This window comes from Leucoraja erinacea, chromosome 22 (assembly GCF_028641065.1).
Source record: "Leucoraja erinacea ecotype New England chromosome 22, Leri_hhj_1, whole genome shotgun sequence".
Taxonomy (NCBI): domain Eukaryota; kingdom Metazoa; phylum Chordata; class Chondrichthyes; order Rajiformes; family Rajidae; genus Leucoraja; species Leucoraja erinaceus.
In genome coordinates, this window is record NC_073398.1 from 35,662,335 (window position 1) to 35,683,839 (window position 21,505).

The 21,505-nt window shown below is 45.8% G+C and overlaps 1 protein-coding gene across 2 annotated transcripts in view; it reads left to right on the forward strand.

The window, feature by feature from the left end:
- mcm10 (minichromosome maintenance 10 replication initiation factor) overlaps positions 1-18,674 on the forward strand; it is a 46,619-nt gene extending 27,945 nt beyond the window's left edge. For both annotated transcript variants that reach the window (XM_055653473.1, XM_055653474.1), the window contains 6 exons: positions 1,684-1,816; positions 5,729-5,850; positions 8,019-8,132; positions 14,895-15,040; positions 16,571-16,613; positions 18,430-18,674. In XM_055653473.1, coding sequence (XP_055509448.1) covers positions 1,684-1,816; positions 5,729-5,850; positions 8,019-8,132; positions 14,895-15,040; positions 16,571-16,613; positions 18,430-18,513 — 642 coding nt within the window. In that variant the 3' untranslated portion in view covers positions 18,514-18,674. The remainder of the gene's footprint in view (positions 1-1,683; positions 1,817-5,728; positions 5,851-8,018; positions 8,133-14,894; positions 15,041-16,570; positions 16,614-18,429) is intronic.
- Positions 18,675-21,505: the final 2,831 nt, after the last annotated feature.

The following is a 21,505-nucleotide window of genomic DNA, read 5'->3' on the forward strand; positions in this document are numbered from 1 at the left end:
GATGGTTGGCGCGGACACGATGGGCCAAAGGGCCTGTTTCCAGGCTGTATCTCTAATTTTATAAAATAAATGTTAGCTGTTGCACTTGCTGTGAGCTGACACATGAAGCAACAAATTGTTTGGCAAAATGACATCTTTATGGAAAGAGGGATAGTAGAGGTGTGACCACAAGATTTAACTCAGCATCGCAGGAGGACATGGATAGGCGACATTTCAGATCGGGACTCTTCTTCAGACTGATTGTATCTTTGTATGGTATATCTGAAGAAGGGTCCTGACCTGAAATATCACCTATCCATGCTCTTCAGAGATGCTGCCTGACCCGCTGAGTTACTCCAGCACTCTGTGAAACGTCACCTATCCATGTTCACCACAGATGCTGCCTGACCCGCTGAGTTACTCCAGCACTCTGTGAAACGTCACCTATCCATGTTCTCCACAGATGCTGCCTACCCCCGCTGAGTTACTCCAGCACTCTGAAAAACGTCCCCACAGATGCCTGGCCCGCTGATCCATGGTTCTCCACAGATGGAGTGAAGGCTGGCAACATTTGAAACCCTTCTGAGTTACGTCCGGGCACTCTGTGAAACGTTTCACCTATCCATGTTTTCCACAGATGCTGCCTGACCCACTGAGTTACTCCAGCACTCTGTGAAACGTCACCTAGCCATGTTCTCCACAGATGCTGCCTGACCCGCTGAGGTACTCCAGCACTCTGTGAAACGTCACCTATCCATGTTCTCCACAGATGCTGCCTGACCCGCTGAGTTACTCCAGCACTCTGTGAAACATCACCTATCCATGTTCTCCACAGATGCTGCCTGACCCGCTGAGTTACTCCAGCACTCTGTATCTTTTTTTATGACACGTCTAATCTGATTGGATAGCATGTAAAAGATACCTCTTCACTGTACAATAATAAACCTAAACCCGTAATGGTGGTAAGATTCATAAATGGGCTCTGTTTCTTCTGAAACAAATGTAGACAATCTGTTCCACTACCCAGACCGCACTCCATCATTGTCTTGCCATGAGCCCTTCTGAGGCCGGAGCGTAGTTTTTTAGTTTAGTCTAGCGAAACAGCACGGAAACAGGCCAACCAAGTCCACGCCGACCAGTGATCCCTGCACACCAACACTATCCTACACACACCTGGAGCAATTTTACATTGATACCAAGCTAATTAACCTACATGTCTTTGGAGGGTGTTTGTTTTACTGAAGATCTCAGAGAAAAACCCATAGGGTCACGGAGAAACGTGCAAACTCCGTACAGACAGCACCCGTAGTCGGCATTGAACCCGGGTCTCTGGCACTGTAAGGCACCAACTCTACCTATTGTGCTTGAGTTTGACTTGATTGGAATTATGTTTAGTATCATCTGATCTGGTCGGATAGCTTGCAACACAAAGCTTTTCACTGTACCTCGCTACACGTGACAATAATAAACCTAAGCCTAATTGCTGAAGGGTCTCTGAAGAAGGGTCTCGACCCGCAACGTTGCCTAGTACCTCGCTCCATAGATGCAGCCTCACCTGCTGAGTTTCTCCAGCATTTTAAACCTAATTGCTTTATCCTTTTGCTTACCAATCTGCCACTGGCAACAGCAGTTTGCAAATCGTGTTTCCAATTTTCGATTGCAACTTTGCAAAAGAGGAATGTTGCGGTCTCTGACATTTTCCAGGTGGCGGCTATTAAGAAGCTCCATAAAAAAGGTGCAGTCCTCGCCAAGGAGGATCCCAACCGTGTGAAGAGGAAATTGGAGCCGGGTGGGAAGCTGCTGGAACGGATAGAGAAGAATCTCTCTCCTCCAGACGGTGAGTTGCTGCATCCGTCGTGTGTTGTCCTGGTGGAAGACACCTCTTGCTTTCAATTTCTAGCCATTGTTTTTTTGAGATACAGCGTGGAAACAGGCCCTTCCACCCACCCAGTGCACACTGACCATCGGTCACCCATTCACACTTGTTCTAGAGTGAGATATAGCAGAGAAACAGGCCCTTCAGCACAATTAAGTTAATGTTCATAAGTGATAGGAGCAGAATTAGCCTGTTCGGATCATCAAGTCTACTCCATCATTCAATCAAGGCTGATCTATCTTTCCTCTTTAACCCTATTCTCCTGCCTTCTCTCCTTAACAGCTAACATCTTCACCAATCAAGGATCTATCTATCTCTGTCTTAAAAAATATCCATAGACTGCCTCGACAACAGTCTGTGGCAATGAATTCCACAGATTCACCACCCTCTGACTAAAGAAATTCCTCCTCATCTCCTGTGTAAAGGAATGTCCTTTAATTCTGAGGCTGTGCCCTCTGGTCCTAGACTCTCCCATGCCAACCTAAATTTCCCCTTCTGCACCAGTCCCATTTGCTCAAGTTTGGCCCATATCCCTCAAAACCTTTCCTATCCATGTACCTGTCCAAATGACTTTTAAATGTTACTAAACCAAGTGCAGACCCGTTGGGTCTGCTCCCCCAATGGTGTGATCCCCCAACCCAATATTCCACCATGCACTCGTCTCCTCCAACGGAACTGAACCCGTTCCCAAATGTAAGATTCCAGCACTCCCCTGCCTCCTTCAGCAGTGGATTAAAAAAAAATTCCAATTGCACCTTCCCTGCCTGCTGCAGCAGTTCCAATTGCAATACCAATTGGCCCTCCCCCTCCTGTTGAAACACTTGCTGTGATATTCCATTGAGGTGAAAAGTTCAGAGTGTTGCTGTCTTGCAATTTTGTTTTGAAGTGTGTTGGAAGCTGAAAGGAAGGAGCAGCTGTCAACGAATCAAAAGGCAGAAAGGCAGCCGGACGCTCGGACAGCAGGCGGCAGCCACACAGTTTTAATATATAATAGATAGATAGATAATAGATAATTAACTGTGTCAACAATATTAGAGCGTTAGTTTCTCTGTCTCAGCCCACAAAAGGAATTGTGTACAAAATTTGCAAATTAATCCAAAATGTCTACATATTGCCATGTTACTGTACAACGTCTAAAATGTCTTCACATTTTCTCTCTGATTCTGCTCATTACGTTTATGATGTCCTCCACCTCACTCAGTTGTTGCCAGTTCTTTGGAGATTTCCCCAGTTGAGCCCATTCTCAGACATTTCTGTCCGGACACCTTGTCTGCAGCTGTTCCTGGGGCCACCTCTTTTCCTTTTTCCTTGGGGGTTCCATTTCGGGGCTTGCCGGGTGAAGTTTGTGGCAGGTTTCCTGAGGGTGTGTCCAATCCAACTCCATTTTCTCCTTTGAATTTGTAAGTCAATGGGCTCCTGGCTTGTTCTTTTCCACAAGTCCACATTGCTAACTTTGTCTTTCCACCCATACTATAACACCATTTGTCTCTCCAGGTACTATAACAGCATTTAAAAGACTCTTGGGCAGATACCTACATAAAAGGTGTAGGGGGATATGGGCCAAACATGAGCAGGTGGGACTAGCATCGGTGAGGGTCTTGATCTGCATGGGAAATTTGGGCCGAAGAGCCTGTTTCCGTGCTGTATGACCATGCTTTCACTTTGTGTATATGTATTTAATTCAAAAGATAAACATGGAAATGCATGAAGGCAGCGATATAAGTACGGCAAAATAGTTTGTTTTCAAGCCATTTTTTCCCCAAGGGATTGAGAGAAATAAAAATAAATGAGACTCTCCAGGTTATTTTTGGCCATGTCCATACCACATAATATTTGTGGGTAACCATTGTGGCTGGCCACATGTGTAACATGCTACCCTCATGATCAGTGGGCACATTATCAGCACTGTGCTCCTAGTGAAGGAAAAAACCACTGAGGTAAATATAACTTAAGGGTCCTCTGTCACTGGAGATTCATCACACTTTCCCCTTTTTTGTCACCTTATCTTCAGGTCAGTGTATTGTTTTAATTTCCAGTGCCACGGCATCTTTAGATATCTCCATGGTTGCAGGGCAGCAAGGTGGAGCAGCGCTAGAGTTGTTGCCTCACAGCGCCAGAGACCCCGGGATCCATCCTGAACCCGGGTGCTGTCTGTACGGAGTTTGAAGTTTTGCACGTTCTCCCCGTGCCTGCATGATTTATTTCCCGATGCTCCTGGAAAAGACGTTCCGGTTTGTAGGTTAATTGGCTTCTGTAAAATTGTAAATTGTCCCATGGTTTTAGTGAATGGGATGATCGCTCTTCAGCGCAGACTCGGTGGGCTGAAGGGTCTGTCTCCACGTTGTATCTCTAAAGTTATGCTGATTCAGAGTTTAGACACAACGGACTGCAGATGCTGGGTACAAAAATAGAGACAAAGTACTGGAGTAAATCTGACCCGAAACGCCACCTATCTATGTTCGCGAGAGATGCTGCCTGACCCGCTGAGTTACTCCAGCACTCTGTGTCTTGTTGAGTTTACTTGTTTTAAGATTCCACTGATATTAAGTGCAGGATAAAAAACTATTATACATAAATGCAATGGTAACCAGTTCCTCACCTCTTTTCCATATATATCTCTTAATCAGTATATATCCAGTCTGAAGAAGGGTCTGGACCCGAAACGTCACTTATTCCTTCGCTCCATAGATGCTGCCTCACCCGCTGAGTTTCTCCAGCATTTATCTCTACCTTAGTATATACCCACAGGTTGGTGGAGATGTGTTAAGGGTAGACAGGCCATTTGTCTCCAATCAGCCCTTCATTCCACTCATACATATTCAATGATATTTTATTGGTAGAATGATATCCGTTGTTTCTGCGTACAATACACAACGAGTCGCCACGTCTCTGGCGCTGACAAAGCTACAAACACACATTAGAGCCATGTTAGTCCCTCTTCTTTCTCGACGGCACGGCACAACCGCCTTTCCATGGACTCTCCACAGTCCAACTGCTTCTTCTCAGCCCGTAGTGATAGCTGGAAAAGTCAAGAGGCAAGTGTTTTATTGTCATATGTCCCAAAATTGAACAATGAAACTCTTACTTGCAGCAGCACAACAGTTATGCAAAAACCATAATAAGCAATAATAGTGCAATCAAAAACAATGTCCCCAGGCCTATGTCGTTTGGAAATTATTTGGAGGTTATAGTGTTTAATAGCCTGGTGGTCGTTCGGAAGAAACTGTTCCTCAAAACCTGGGCGCTGTAGATTTCAGGCTCCTGCACCTTCTTCCCGATGGCAGGATTGAAATAAGAACATGGTGTGATGCATCTAATAAATGTTGCTGGTGGGTTTTGCCGTGATAGGGATGTTGGTGGAGGTAAGGGAGGAAGTGAAATGTAAGTTTTCAGGAAGGTTTTGTCAGTTGGAGATGGAGGAAGGAGAGCATTGCTGATCGTGGGGCCAAGGTAACAGATCATCAGGTCAAGGTAACAAATCATCAGGTCAAGGTACCAGATCGTGGAGCCAAGGTTGCAGATCGTGAGGGCAAGGCAGCAGATGACATGACCAGCTAAAGTGGAACTGCATTCAGTATTCGTGCCATGTACTGTTTAGTTTAGAGATACAGCGCGGAAACAGGCCCCTCAGCCCACCGAGTCCACACGGGTCTCGACCCAAAACGTCACCTATTCCTTCGCTCCATAGATGCTGCCTCACCCGCTGAGTTTCTCCAGCATTTTTGTCTACCTTCACTGTCTGTTGAATGTCTAATGCAAACCGAGATATATTTGGTGAACAAATTACACTGCCGTACTTCTGCTTTTTTCCCCGCTGACTTGCAAATGATTGTTGACGTTCGAGCCATTTGTCCAAACCTCTAAATTCTTTAGAAAACAAAGGCAGCGATGGACCAATGACGAAGAAGCACCGTGCCCAGATGGAGTACCTGGAGTCGGAGGAATTTCAGAAAATATTAAATGCAAAGTCGAAGCACGTTGGCACAGTCAAGGAGGTACCGTCAGTCTTTGCTCCTGTCTCTAACTGCATCACTGTACTCAATGGAATGTGGCCAGTTGTGGTTTACACCCAGACCATGTTGTTCCTCATCATATAATGGCAGTCAGTGTTCCACTCGACTGATATATGCACCTTCATATTTACTCTTGCTTCAAGAAATTCTCAATCTGGCGAAGAAACACCAGCCAATTCAGACTTCAGGCAGATCGTGAAATGTCCATTTTGAGCAACATTTTTTCCTTGACTCTTTTTACCTAAATGCACACATACCGTGCGTCTGTCACTATAGGCAGTACGGTGGCGAAACGATAGAGTTGCTGCCTCACAGCGCCAGAGACCCCGTACGGAGTTTGTACGTTCTTCCTGTGACCGCGTGGGTCTATTCTTCAATAGTCTGATGGTTTTTGGGAAGAAGCTGTTCCTGAACCTGGATGTTACGATTTGCAGACTCCTGTACTACTAATGATTGTTAAGGGCTTGGACACGCTAGAGGCAGGAAACATGTTCCCGATGTTGGGGGAGTTAGAATGGAGACGAGGAAACACTTTTTCTCACAGAGAGTTGTGAGTCTGTGGAATTCTCTGCCTCAGAGGGCGGTGGAGGCTGGTTCTCTGGATGCTTTCAAGAGAGAGCTAGATAGGGCTCTTAAAAATAGCGGAGCCATGGGATATGGGGAGAAGGCAGGAACGGGGTACTGATTGGGGATGATCAGCCATGATCACATTGAATGGCGGTGATGGCTAGGTGCCAAATGGCCTACTCCTGCACCTGTTGTTTGTTGTCTACATTTAGGTTTAAGAAGGATCTGGAGAAACTCAGCGGGTGCGGCAGCATCTATGGAGCGAAGAAAAAAGGCAACGTTTCGGGCCGAAACCTTTCTTCAGACATTTACATTTCTGTACGATTATCCCGATGGTAGCAGCGAGATGAGAGCATGAGAAATGGTGTCCACCATTTAAAAATTCACCAACAGCTCCTGTTACAAAGCATAATGTTTCCAGCACTCTGTTCCCCATTGGAATAAGATGCAGACACCTTGAATGCTATTAGGACACTGGCTTATAGAGAAATAGACAATAGGTGCAGGAGTAGGCCATTTGGCCCCTCGAGCCAGCACCCCCATTCAATGTGATCATGGCTGATCATCCACAATCTAAAGGGCCTGTCCCACCTGACGATTTTTTTCGGCGACTGCCGGCGTCATATCAGTGTCGCCAAAAGATTTTGTACATTTCAAAATCCAGCGGCGACAAAAAAAATGTTGCGACACTTGAATAAACACCGCACGTCGATACATCGTCACGCCGCGACTTCTTTGGTGACCTGATATACGTCAGTCAATGATGCCAAGTGGGACAGGCCGTTAAAGCAGCTTCATCTAGAAGAGGAGGGAATGTGCCAGTCGTTTATGGGCATCTACACGTGACTGCCTGTGAACTTGTTCACAAGATGTTGTGGGTTTTGTGTTGTTTTTCGTGAACAGTGAACAATGACAACTCTCACCCTCTGGCCCATCTAGAACATAGAACGGTGCAGCACAGTGACAGGAACAGGCCCTTCGGCCCACGATGTCCGTGCTGAACACGGTGCCAAGACCATCTTTAAACTGCCTGCACCTGATACCTATCCCTCCATTTCCTGCATGTTCATGTACTTATCCGTGTGTCTTAAACGCCACTATGGTATCTACCTCCACCACCTTCCTCTGTGTGAAAAACTACTTGCCTATACTGCTCATTGTTCCAGAGAATTGTAACCATAAATACAGAACAGTTCAGTGTGTCTACATAGTGTAACAGTGTGACTCTGTTGTGCTGCAGCAAACAAGAATTTTAATGTCCTATAGACAATAGATAATAGGCAACAGGTGCAGGAGTAGGCCATTTGGCCCTTCGAGCCAGCACCGCCATTCACTGTGATCATGGCTGATCATCCCCAATCAGTACCCCGTTCCTGCCTTCTCCCCATATCCCCTGACTCCGCTATCTTTAAGAGCCCCATCTAGCTCTCTCTTGAAAGCATCCAGAGAACCTGCCTCCACCGCCCTCTGAGGCAGAGAATTCCACAGACTAGGACACTATCTAGGATACATGACAATAAAACACTCTTGACTCTCTTGATATGCTAAATATGATGTTGAGAATGTATTCTTTGTTTCAACAGGCGGAAATAGAGCTTCAGGAACAATATTTTGAGCCCCTCGTGAGGAAAGAACAAATGGAAGAAAAAATGAAAAGTATCCGTGAGATGAAGTGTAGGGTTGTGAGTTGTAAAACGGTGAGTGGATTTAGTTAGAAAGCCTTTCCTCCCTACTATGTGATCATCGTTTGTGGTTCTAAACTTTAAATTCTCTTTGTTGTCTTGCCCAAATTTTTGCCGAGCGTTCATTCCTCAGGGTCCTTTGCTTGGAAACTCTCTCCTTCCCCAAGAAGGGCTCTAGAAGGGTTTCAGCCCGAAACGTTGCCTATTTCCTTCGCTCCATAGATGCTGCTGCACCCGCTGAGTTTCTCCAGCATTTTTGTGTAACTCTATCTCTACCTCTCTTTGTTCAAGAAGGAACTGCATATGCTCGAAAATCGACGGTAGACAAAAGTGCTGGAGAAACTCTGCGGGTGCAGCAGCATCTATGGAGTGAAGGAATAAGTGACGTTTCGGCCCAAAACCCTTCTTCAGACTGAAGAAGGGTTTCAGCCCGAAACGTTACCTATTTCCATCGCTCCATAGATGCTGCTGCACCCGCTGAGTTTCTCCAGCACTTTTGTCGACCCTCTACCTCTCTTTCCTCCTTTACTCACCTCAGGGAGGCGCAGTGGTAGAGTTACTGCCCCACAGGGCCAGAGACCAGGATTCAATCCTGATGGCAGGTGCTGTCTGTACGGAGTTTGCACGTTCTCCCTGTGACCGGGTGGGTTGTCTCTGGGTGCTCTGGTTTCCTCCCACACTCCAAAGACGTATGTTGATTGGCTACTGTAAATCATAAATCGCTCCTAGTGTGTAGGATAGCCGTCACTGCTCAGCACGGACTCGGTGGGCCGAAGGGCCTACTTCCGCCCTGTATCTCTTAATGTTAAAAACCTACTTCTTTGATATCATGGTTATGACAAATACAGGACTGTATGGGGTAAACACAATAGAATATTATGATCATTTACCCTAATAATGTTAAACAAAGAGTTTAGTATTTCAGAAAGCTTGCAAGCTACAGGAAGTGTAGAAGTGAAATTAAAAGGTATATATCAAGGAGCTTACATTGGCAACTGAAATCAAAGAAAATCCAAAGATGTTTCAGAAATATCTCCTTTAGGGGACCAAAACTACACACAATACTGAGGGAAAGATAGATCCCTCAATAGCAAGAATAGCAGGCAAAAAAAGTGCACCATGTGTAGATTGTAGATTGGAAGATAAGGAATACATCCTTGCCATATGACGACGGGAGGGTTCTTGATGAAAGTGCTGAGCGTGTGTTCTGAAAATACAGGGAAATTGCAGCTATTGCGGTTAAACCAAAAAGTACCACATGGGATATTAAAAGAGGACGTTTTATGGGCGTTCAGCATCTTTGAAAACAGATGGAAGCCCACATGGATTATATCCTTGTGTAGGGAGAAACTGCAGATGAGGTTTAATACAAAGATAGACACAAAAGGCTGGACTAACTCAGCGTGTCAGGCAGCATCTCTGGAGAACATCTTTCTATATCTCTCGTTCTCCTTTCCCCTGACTCAGTCTGAAGAGGGGTCTCAACCTGAAATGCCGCCCATGTTCTCCAGAGATGCTCCCTGACCCACTGAGTTACTCTGGCTTTTTGTGTCTGTCTTTGGAATATATCCATGGTAGTTAAATGAAATAAGGGTTCAAACTGTGGGTGATTTGGCTGTGGGATAGATGCCTGAAAATTAAATGGCTGCTGGCAGTGAGAGGAAAGGATAAACAGTGTCAACTCAGGCCACAGAGTGCTGGAGTAACTCAGCGGGTCAGGCAGCATTGTGGAGAACATGGATAGGTGACGTTTCACAGAGTGCTGGAGTAACTCAGCGGGTCAGGCAGCATCTGTGGAGAACATGGATAGGTGACGTTTCACAGAGTGCTGGAGTAACTCAGCGGGTCAGGCAGCATCTGTGGAGAACATGGATAGGTGACGTTTCACAGAGTGCTGGAGTAACTCAGCGGGTCAGGCAGCATCTGTGGAGAATGTGAATTGGTGACGTTTCGGGTCGGGGCCAGATTGAATGTAGGGTGGGAGTGAGAGAAAGCGGGATGAGGGTAGGGGCATGGGGGTGGGGGGGGGGAGAGGTTGATCAAACCCGGGTCTCTGGTGCTTTGAGGCAGCAGCTCTAGCAGCCACGCTGCTGTGTCACCCACTGTGTCTCTCCAAACCTCTCCTATCCTGTCCAAGTGTCTTTTAAATGTTGTAATTGTACCTGCCTCTTCCTCTTCCTCTGGCAGCTGGTTCAATATACACAGCACCCTCTGTGTGAAAAGTGGACCCTCAGGTTCCTATTAAATCTTCCCCCTCTCACCTTAAACTTGTCCCCCCTAGTTTGAGTCTTCCTATGGGGCTAAATACCTTATCCAGGAGGATGGATAAGGTGAATTAATCCAGATTGCTTGGGTAGTTACACCCCAGCGATATGAACATTGACCTCTAATTTCAGTTAGTCCTTGCTTTCTCCCTCCTTCCCGTCCCCTTCCCAGCTCTCCCACAGCCCACTGTCTCCGCCTCTTCCTTTCTTCTTCCTGTCTCCCCCCCACCCCCACATCAGTCTGAAGAAGGGTCACGACCCGAAACGTCAGCTATATCTTCACTCCACAGATGCTGCCTCACCCGCTGTGTTTCTCCAGCATTTTTGTCTACCGTCAATTTTTCCAGCATCTGCAGTTCTTTCCTAAATGTGTTGTAATCTTAGATAACTTTATTGACTGTCCACCAATATTGGTGTCCTCCACAAACTTACTAACCATGCCACCTACATTCTAATCCAACACGTTAATGATCAACATGCCCAGCTCTGTGCCACACCATTGGTTACAGGCCTCCAGTCTGAAATAAAATCTAGCACCACCACACTTTGTCTCCTCCCTTCAAGTCAATTTTGTATTCAGTTGGCTGGCTGGCTTGGATCCCATCTGCTATAACTTCCAGAGCAGCCTGCCGTGCCGTACCTCGTTAAAGGATTGGCTGCAGTACACGTAGACAACTTCTACTGCGCTGCTTTCATCAATTGTCTTGGCCACCTCTTCAAAAACAAACTCAATCCAATTCCTGAGACACTATTTCCTTTGCACAAAGGCATGCTGACCGTCCTTAAGCAGTCCTTGACTTTCCTCGAAGTTTGGACCATTATGTAACAGTTGGTGTGGTCGCATTTAGAGTATTGTGTTCAGTTTTGGCCGGCCTGCTAGACAAAATATGAGGTTAAACTGGGAATGAATGAATGTATGAATTTTTTGTTTATTGGCCAAGCATTCACATACAAGGAATTTGCCTTGGTGCTCTGCCCGCAAGTGACAACATGACACACAGTGACAAAGAAGATTTATGAGGCTGTTGCCAGGACTCTTAGGCTTGAGCTACAGGGGAAGGTTGGGCAAGCTTGGACTTTATTTCTTGGAGTAAATTAGGCTGAGGGGTGATCTTATAGAGATGTATAAAAACGTGTGAGAATTGATGATTATAGAAACATATAAATTTATAAAAGGACTGGACAAGCTAGATGCAGGAAAAAATATTCCCAATGTAGGGCAGGTCCAGAACCAGGGGCCACAGTCTTAGAATAAAGGGGAGGTCATTTAAGACTGAGGTGAGGAAAGCCTTTTTCACCCAGAGAGTTGTGAATTAGTGGAATTCTCTCCCACCGAGGCACTGGATGGATTTAAGAGAGAGTTAGATAGAGCTCTAGGGGCTAGTGGAATCAAGGGATATGGGGAGAAGGCAGGCACAGGTTATTGATTGGGGACGATCAGCCATGATCACAATGAATGGCGTTGCTGGCTCAAAGGGCCGAATGGCCTCCTCCTGCACCTATTTTCTATGTTCAAAGATGGGATGAATACACAGAATCTTTTGTGTAAGAAAGAACTGGTTAAAATCGCAGGTAGACACAAAATGCTGGAGTAACTCAGCGGGTGAGGCAGCATCTCTCGAGACCCGCTTAGTTACTCCAGCATTTTGTGTCTACACAGAATCTTTTGCCCAGAGTAGGGGAATGAAGAAGCAGAGGAGATAGATTTATGATAGGGCAACGATCTAATAGGGACCATGGAGTGAGCTGCCAAAGGAGGCAGGTACAATAGCAATATTTAATTGAGAATCATCACTCCATCACAAGGGGACAAATGATGTAAGATTCTAAAGAAAGCCCCTGACCCAAAACGTTTCCACAGCTGCTGCCTGACCTGCTGAGTTCCTCCAGCATTTAGTGTTTTGCCCAAGATTCCAGCATCAACTGTTCCTTATGTCTGTGTTCTAACTGAGACCAGATGTGTTATGTTAATAAACTCCAGATTTCGTGCATTGTTTCTTTGAGGTGGATCATATATTTTAAAGGAGGAAAAAGATCCAGCCAGGCTAAAATTGAAATGAAGCTTGACCATCCATTGACTGTCCTCTAGGCAAAAGCAATCTAACGATTGCCAAATTGGGCAAAACCATGCTGTTTCTTTAGTTTAAACCAGGGGTGTCAAGCCCGCGGGCCGCATCTGGTCTGCGAAGTGGTCCAATCCAGCCTGTGGGATGATTTGTGGGGGGACGAAAGCTGTGGGAGCATGCGCGCATGCACAACTCATCCGGCCCACATGATGTTGCATTTTGCCCATTCCGGCCCGCAACCTAAAGTTAGTTTGACTAGTTTAAACTATAAGAGATTCAGCATGGAAACAGGCCCTTCGGCCCACCAAGTCCACGCCGACCAGCTAGTTATATGCTATCCCACTTTCTCATCCACTCCCTACACACTAGGGGGCAATTTACAGGAGGCCGATTAACCTACTTTGGGATGGGGGAGGAAACCAGAGCACCCGGAGAAAACCCACTCAGTAGCGGGGACAATGTGCAAACTCCACACACCAGATAGCACCAAAGGTCAAGATCGAACACAGGGTCTGGGGTGCTCGGAAACAGCAGCTCTACCTGCTGTGCCACTGCGCTGGCCATTTCCTTTCAGCATGTCAGAATGTCCGACAGTGCTACGCGCAAAGCTACTGGCAGGTCTAAAAATCAAAATTGATTGAGAAGTAATTCATAAAAAATAACATGAAAAGGCTGTGGATTTTTGAATAGAGACAACTCTTACGTATTATGAGTCGGGGAGAAATCCATAGAAAAATACAGCACAGAACTTGAGCAAAGATTTTGTACTAGACATTGGAGGGCAATATTCATGTCATAGGTGCAGAATTAGGCCATTCGGCCCATCAAGTCTATTCCACCATTCAATCATGCCAGATCTACCTCTCCCTCTCAACCCCATTTTCCTGCCTTCTCCCCCTAAACCCCAACACCCGTATTAATCAAAAACCTATCAATCTTTCTTTTTAAACCAAACTTGGTTCAATAAATAGTTAACATTGACAACTTTTTATTCATTTTTGTCTGACGCAATCATGACTAATTATTTAGAGATGAATATTATTCTGGAATTCATCGTCAGGAACCTGAAGGCTGTCTGCAGGAAAGGCAATATCATATGTTGCGTGTAAGACTATCATTTAAATCACGCTGGAACTGCTTTTTACAAGACGTTTTATGTAGAAATAACACATAATTGAGTTTAATTGTTAGTGTGGTGAATGTTTAATGGAATTCAGACAAATGTTGTTTTACTCAGGGCATTACTGTATGAGGTGAACAAGTTCCAAGTCTTCCTGTAAACACACTTAGCCCAGCGATTTGTTAAGTGTCCATAGTCACCTTCCGGATGCCTCTGACTACAAAGCTGATTTCCTCTCATCCTCTTTAAAGCCTGTTCTTCACTTCAGTTTAGTTTATTGTCACGTGTACCGAGGTACAGTGAAAACCTTTTGTTGCATGCTAACTAGTCAGTAGAAAGACAATACATGATTACAATCGAGCCGTCCACAGTGTACAGATACAGGATATGGGTATAATGTAAAGTCCGATCAAAGATAGTCCAATAGTAGTCCAGCCCCAACCCTACACTCAGTCTGAAGAAGGGTCCCAACCCAAAACCTAACCTATCCATGTTCTCCACAGATGCTGCCTGACCCGCTGAGTTACTCCAGCACTCTGTGAAACGTCACCTATCCATGTTCTCCACAGGTGCTGCCTGACCCGCTGAGTTACTCCAGCACTCTGTGAAACGTCACCTATCCATGTTCTCCACAGGTGCTGCCTGACCCGCTGAGTTACTCCAGCACTCTGTGAAACGTCACCTATCCATGTTCGCCACAGATGCTGCCTGACCCGCTGAGTTATGGTGCAGCAGCATCTGTGGAGCGAAGGAAATAGGCAACGTTTCGGACCGAAACCCTTCTGGAAATAGGCAACGTTTCGGGCCGAAACCCTTCTGGAAATAGGCAACGTTTCGGGCCGAAACCCTTCTGGAAATAGGCAACGTTTCGGGCCAAAACCCTTCTGGAAATAGGCAACGTTTCGGGCCGAAACCCTTCTGGAAATAGGCAACGTTTCGGGCCGAAACCCGGAAGGGTTTCGACCCGAAACGTTGCCTATTTCCTTAGCTCCATAGATGCTGCTGCACCCGCTGAGTTACTCCAGCACTCTGTGAAACGTCACCTATGCATGTTCTCCACAGATGCTGCCTGACCCGCTGAGTTACTCCAGCACTCTGTGAAACGTCACCAATCCATGTTCTCCACAGATGCTGCCTGACCCGCTGAGTCACTCCAGCACTTTGTTTTTTGGTGTATTTTGTAAACCAGCATCTGCAGTTCCCTGTGTCTCAGCATTAAGCTTGTCTGGATCCCCAAAATGATTGATTTTTTAATGTCAATACATGGTGTGATTGTCTGTGTAGCTAATCACTGATTGTGCTTAACAGTTCTGTACTTTAATTACAGTGCAAATATTCACACTTCAAGCCGCTGGAGACGTGCGTGAGTGAAAACCACGACTTCCACTGGCACGATGCAGTCAAGCGATTCTTTAAATGCCCCTGTGGCAGCAGAGCAGTGGCATTAACAAGACTACCGAAGAAACATTGCCAGTATGTCTTGCCTGGGGTGCTGAGGGAGGGGCAAATGTGGAAATATTCTGACCTAGTTAGGAGGTTCACAGTGTGCTGGAGAGGATGCTGGAATAAGGAGTAGGAGTAGAATTAGGCCATTCGGCCCATCAAGCCTACTCTGCATTCAAAAGCGAGTTCGATAGAACTCTTAGGGCTAGCGGAATCAAATGATATGGGGAGAATGGTACTGATTGTGGATGATCAGCCATGATCACATTGGCCTACTGTAACTCACATAGGCCGAATGGCCTACTCATAGAAACATAGAAATTAGGTGCAGGAGTAGGCCATTCGGCCCTTCGAGCCTGCACCGTCATTCAATATGATCATGGCTGATCATCCAACTCAGTATCCCGTACCTGCCTTCTCTCCATACCCTCTGATCCCCTTAGCCACAAGGGCCACATCTAACTCCCTCTTAAATATAGCCAATGAACTGGCCTCGACTACCCTCTGTGGCAGAGAGTTCCAGAGACTCACCACTCTGTGTGTGAAAAAAGTTCTTCTCATCTCGTTTTTAAAGGATTTCCCTCTTATCCTTAAGCTGTGACCCCTTGTCCTGGACTTCCCTAACATCGGGAACAATCTTCCTGCATCTAGCCTGTCCAACCCCTTAAGAATTTTGTAAGTACTCCTGCACCTATTGTCTATTGTTTCTTCCCAGCTGTTATCAGGCAACTGAACCGTCCTATAACCAACTATACCAATGAAGGCAATCTTTTATTCGGAATAGTTTTAGTGTCACTCAGTGTTAATCCGAAACCTCATCTGTTCCCTCACATTATATAAATACAACAGGGTTTATAGTAGAAAAGGGAGTATTGAGCTGCATTCATTCTTCCAACTAACACCGTTATGATAGATTTTTGATGTCATTTTCATCTTGTTTTTAAATAATTGAAACTGCTGTCTATCTTATGTTGAAGTCTACACATTTCAACAAGTATTTCATTAATTGCATCGTGCTTTGTGATGTTTCGCGGTTGTGAAAGCTTCTGTGTCAATTGTAAATATGTTAAAAACTTAATATGTTCTTAATGGGCCTGTCCCACTTAGGCGAGTTTTTGGGCGACTACAGACGACTGCCTCAAGATTTTCACCATGTTGAAAAGATTTCGGCAACAGTGGCAACAATTTTTGCTGTCGTAGGTTGACATAGGTGTTGTCATAGGTGAATTCCATTAAAATTAGTCCCTGGCAGTCGCCTAAGTGGGACAGGCCCATTAGTGTGTGCTTTATAAAAACTTGTTCATCCTTTTATTTGTAACGTTCTATTTCAAGTCAAGTCAAGAGAGTTTATTGTCATGTGTCCCAGATAGGACAATGAATTTCTTGCATTGCTTCAGCACAACAGAATATTGTAGGCATGAATGCAGAACAGATCAGTGTGTCCATATTTGATTCATGCTTTGGAAGCTACCCTATCTATAAATGTAATTTGTCGATTATAACAGTATTAGGAAATGTTCTGAGCAATCTGACTAAAGCGTGTTTGTGTTTGTTTTTCAGAAACTGTGGCTTGTTTCAGTGGGAGAGAGATGGAATGTTGAAGGTGGGTCTTTATTGAGTTTTCAATGGTGTAGAACTCTGTTCTACCCCTTTAATTGCTACTAATATTTGACAATTTTCTCCAGCATTCATCCATTCCAAGTAAAACTAATCAAACATTAAAGATAGACACAAAATGCTGTCGTATTTTCACTTGGCGGGACAGGCAGCATCTCTGGAGAGAAGGAATGGGTGACGTTTCAAGGTCGGGACCCTTCCTCAGAAGTAGCCCCAACCCGACACGTCACCTATTCCCTCTCTCCGGAGATGCCGCCTGTCCCGCTGAGTTACTCCAGCATTTTGTGTCTATCTTCGCTATAAACCAGCATCTGCAGTTCCTTCCAACAAAAATTAAAGAATTAATTTCAGAGTAAATATTAATAACTAGATGCTAGATACTATCATGGCTCTTACTATCCCTTGTTACTAGTAAGACAAATGAATGGAGAGATGATGATGAGTGCCTCTCAAGTAGAAATCATGTCTCAATTTGGCTAAATTCAGGTCATAGTATGTTACCCAATAAGGGAAGCACGGTGACGCAGCGGGTAGAGTTGCTGCCTCACAGCGCCAGAAACCCGGGTTCCATCCTGACCACGGGTGCTGCCTGAACGGAGTTTGTGGCGGTGCAGGCTCGAAGGTGCAGGCCCGAATGGACCCGCGTGGGTTTACTCTAAGATATTCGGTTTCCTCCCACACTCCAAAGACGTACAAGTTTGTAGGTTAATTGGCTTGGTATAAATGTAGGATGGTGTGAGTGTGCAGGGATAGCAGGTTGGTGGGGCCGAAGGGCCTGTTTCCGCGCCGCATCGCTAAACTGAACTAATAAATCGCCCAGAATGTGCGGTTACCAAAATACAGAATGAAATGATTAATAATATAATGTAGATGTGAATATGTCAGGTTGTGGTGAAACATATTTGACCACTGTTCAAACAAATGTAAGTTTCCAGTCAACATCAAACTGTGGACCAGAGCCATTTCCCCCCCGACTGATGAGTAGTTAGATATAATATGTGTGTTTTTAAAACCAGCCTTATTGACAGACGATTGGAGATAGACACAAAAAGCTGCAGTAACTCAGCGGGACTGGCAGCATCTCTGGAGAGAAGGAATGGGCGACGTTTCATGTCGAGACCCTTCTTCAGATACTCTTCTTTCAAATTCCTTCATTCGGCTTATTCAAGGCTGATACATCAGTCACTCTTGGTAGGAAACTCTGTTAAAATGTCTAGTGGTGTCCAGGTTTGTGAATGTGTCTGGAAACTCAGGCTGTGTATTTTTCCAGGACCCAGGACCCTGGGTGTTTTTCATCACAGAACCACGATTGACCCATTTGAAGCTGTGGTTTTATACGCCATAGAGTGATGCAGTGTGGAAACAGGCCCTTCAGCCCAACTTGCCCACACCGACCAACATGCCCCATCTACACTAGCCCCACCTGCCTGCATTTGGCTCATATCCCTCCAAAACTGTCCTATCTATGTACCTGTCTAAATGTTTCATAAACGTTATCATGTTTAAGAAGGAACTGCAGATGCTGGAAAAATCGAAGGTAGACAAAAATGCTGGAGAAACTCAGCGGGTGCAGCAGCATCTATGGAGCGAAGGAAATAGGTGACGTTTCGGGTCGAGACCCTTCATCAGACCCCTTGGGGTCAGATCAGGGTCGAGACCTGAAACGTCACCTATCCATGTTCTCCACAGATGCTGCCTGACCCGCTGAGTTACTCCAGCACTCTGTGTCTACAGTGTTAAACAGCATCTGCAGTTTCCGCCTTACACGCTGACATTTCTGTATTATTTTTGTCTCTCTGCAGGAGAGGAAAGGCCCAAAAATAGGGGGAGAACTGCTGCTACCCAGAGGCGAAGAACACGGCAAATTTTTGAGCAGTTCAAAATGATTCCTGGTTGCAGGACTGGTGGTGAAGAACATCTAATTTCTACGTCAACGATGCCTGAGGTTTATAAACGACACTACTGGAGAAGCGTGATATTTACTCGTGCTACAGATTTAAACCAGAGTCTTTTTTTTAAAACTATGAATAAACAACATTTTTCCTAATTGCTCCATTTGGATATGCAATGTACCCGGACGCAGGTGAGTGGGATGCCATCGTTATATTTGTAACCCGCAAACAGGGTCAACAAACATTCCCACCCAGGCGACTATTTGCGCGCTAGCCTCAGAAGCAAACTCACATTACAACCGCTCCACACTTCTTGATTAGTACGGGTGTCAGAAGCTATGGGGAGAAGGCAGGAGAATGGGGTTAGGAGGGAGAGATAGATCAGCCATCTTCTCTTCTTCTTGCGTATGGCGTGCACAGCCTAAAGTTGTAGGCCAACTTGTTCTATTTGATTGTGCAAGCCGGGTTGATTGCATTCGTCGAAACAGGGCGGACCCCATGAAGGTTGCAATCTTCCTCAGATCGCCCATGATTGAATGGCAGAGTAGATTGATGGGCTGAATGGTCTAATTCCATTCCTATCGCTTTACGGCCTGTCTCACTTTCACGACCTAACTCACGAGTTTTTTTTATTCGTGGCCATTTTTCATCAGGCTAGAAAAACGCCCTGACCTACTTGATGCCACGAGTACCTACGACCAGCATCACAACCTCCTAGGACCTCGTGACGACCATGCTGCGAGTATGAGTCAAGGGCAAACTCGGCAGAGGTCGTGAATTAGGTTGTGAAAGTGGGACAGGCCCTTTATGACACTCTTAAATCGCTATTCCTACACCAACATTTCTTACTTTAATTATGATATTTGCTTAACATGTATCTATACACAGTAAATGGCTCGATTGTAATCGTGTGGTGTCTTTCCGCTGACTGGTTAGCACGCAACAAAAGCTTTTCACTGTACCTCTGTACATGTGGCAATAAACTCAACTGAAACTAAACAAAAAGTGCTGAAGGAACTCGTAGGGTCAGGCAGCATCTGGGGAGGGGATGGAGAGGTGACGTTTCAGGGAGAAGGCTGGAAAAGAGGTGGGGGCGGGACATGGCCTGACAGTGAAACATATAAGATTATTAAGGGTTTGGACACGTTATAGGTGGGAAACATGTTCCCGATGTTGGGAGAGTCTAGAACCAGGGGCCACAGTTTGAGAATAAGGGGTAAGCCATTTAGAACAGAGATGAGGAAACACTTTTTCACACAGAGTCGTGAGTCTGTGGAATTCTCTGCCTCAGAGGGTGGTGGAGGCCAATTCTCTGGATGCTTTCAAGAGAGAGCTAGATAGAGCTCTTAAAGATAGCGGAGTCGGGATATGGGGAGAAGGCAAGAACGAGGTACTGATTATGGATGATCAGCCATGATCACAATGAATGGCGGTGCTGGCACGAAGGGCCGAATGGCCTACTCTTGCAACTATTGTCTTTGAAGGAACTGCAGATGCTGGCAAGATAGACATGCAAAGTGCTGGAGTAACTCAGCGGGTCAGGCAGCCTCTCTGGAGAAAAGTTATAGGTGATGTTTCGGGTCAAGGCTTTTCTCTACAGATGCTGCCTGACCCGCCGAGCTACTCCAGCATTTTATGTCTATCTTAAGTGATAGGTGGATACAGGTGAGGAGGAGATGGGCAGATGGGTGGAGTGAGTGACAAAGGCTGGAGGTGAAAAGGCGACAAAAGGGATACGGAGAGAAGAGGGGGGGGTGAAATGTAAAGCTGCAGGGAGGGATATAGGGCGGGGGTGGGGGGGAATGGGGTCGATAGACAGACAATGTCTACTGATCGGAACGGCAGAAACGTTGCCTGTCCATTCCCTCCACAGATGCTGCCTGACCCCCTGAGTTCCTCCAGCACTTTGTGTTTTGCTCAAGATTCCAGCGCCTGCTGATCTTTGTGTCTCCCATTCAGAAGCAGAGAGCGTTGTGGGTGATTTGTTTTCAAGTTTACCAAAGTCTAAATGGTTGTGTGAGCTCGTGCCAAAATTCACCGTAACTAATCCGGGGAAAAAAACCCCACAGTGGGGTCACAACTTGACCAATATATAAGCCAAAATGTGTTGGCATGAGGAGTCCACGCTAACCTCAGAGTCAGCTAGAACTGGTGTACGTATCAAATCTTCCACAGCCTCTGCGTATCTTCACTGAGGTGGTTTGTTATTTCCGAGTCAATGTTTTTCCAGAAGTATTTTGAAAAATATCTTGTACCTTTTACCGAACATGCAGAAGCTGTTTTAGCTCATCTTACCACCTGGGGTAGCTCTGTTGGTGAGGAATGAAATTCAGTCCCTTGCAAGGGACTGGAGATAGAAAGGAACTCAGCAGGACAGGCAGCATCTCTGGGGAGAAGGAATGGCGACTTTTCGGGTCGAGACTCTTCCTCAGACTGAAGAAGACTCGACCCGAAACGTCACACATTCCTCTCCAGAGATGCTGCCTGTCCCGCTGAGTTACTACAGCATCTTGTGTCTACCTTTGAATTAAACCGGCATCTGCAGTTCTTTGCCACATAATATCAGCCATGATTGAATGGCAGAGTAGACTTGATGGGCCAAAGGGCCTCATTGAAACATATAAGATTGTTACGGGTTTGGACACGCTAGAGGCAGGAAACATTTTCCCGATGTTGGGGGAGTCCAGAACCAGGGGCCACAGTTTAAGAATAAGGGGTAAGCCATTTAGAACGGAGACGAGTAAACAATGTTTCACCCAGAGAGTGGAATTCTCTGCCTCAGAGGGTGGTGGAGGCCGGTTCCCTGGATGTTTTCAAGAGAGAGCTCGATAGGGCTCTTAAAGGTAGCAGTCAGGGGATATGGGGAGAAGGCATGAATGGGGTACTGATTGGGGATGATCAGCCATGATCACATTAAATGGCGGTGCTGGCTCGTAGGGCCGAATGGCCTACTCCTGCACCTTGTGTCTATTCTGCTGGAACGTAC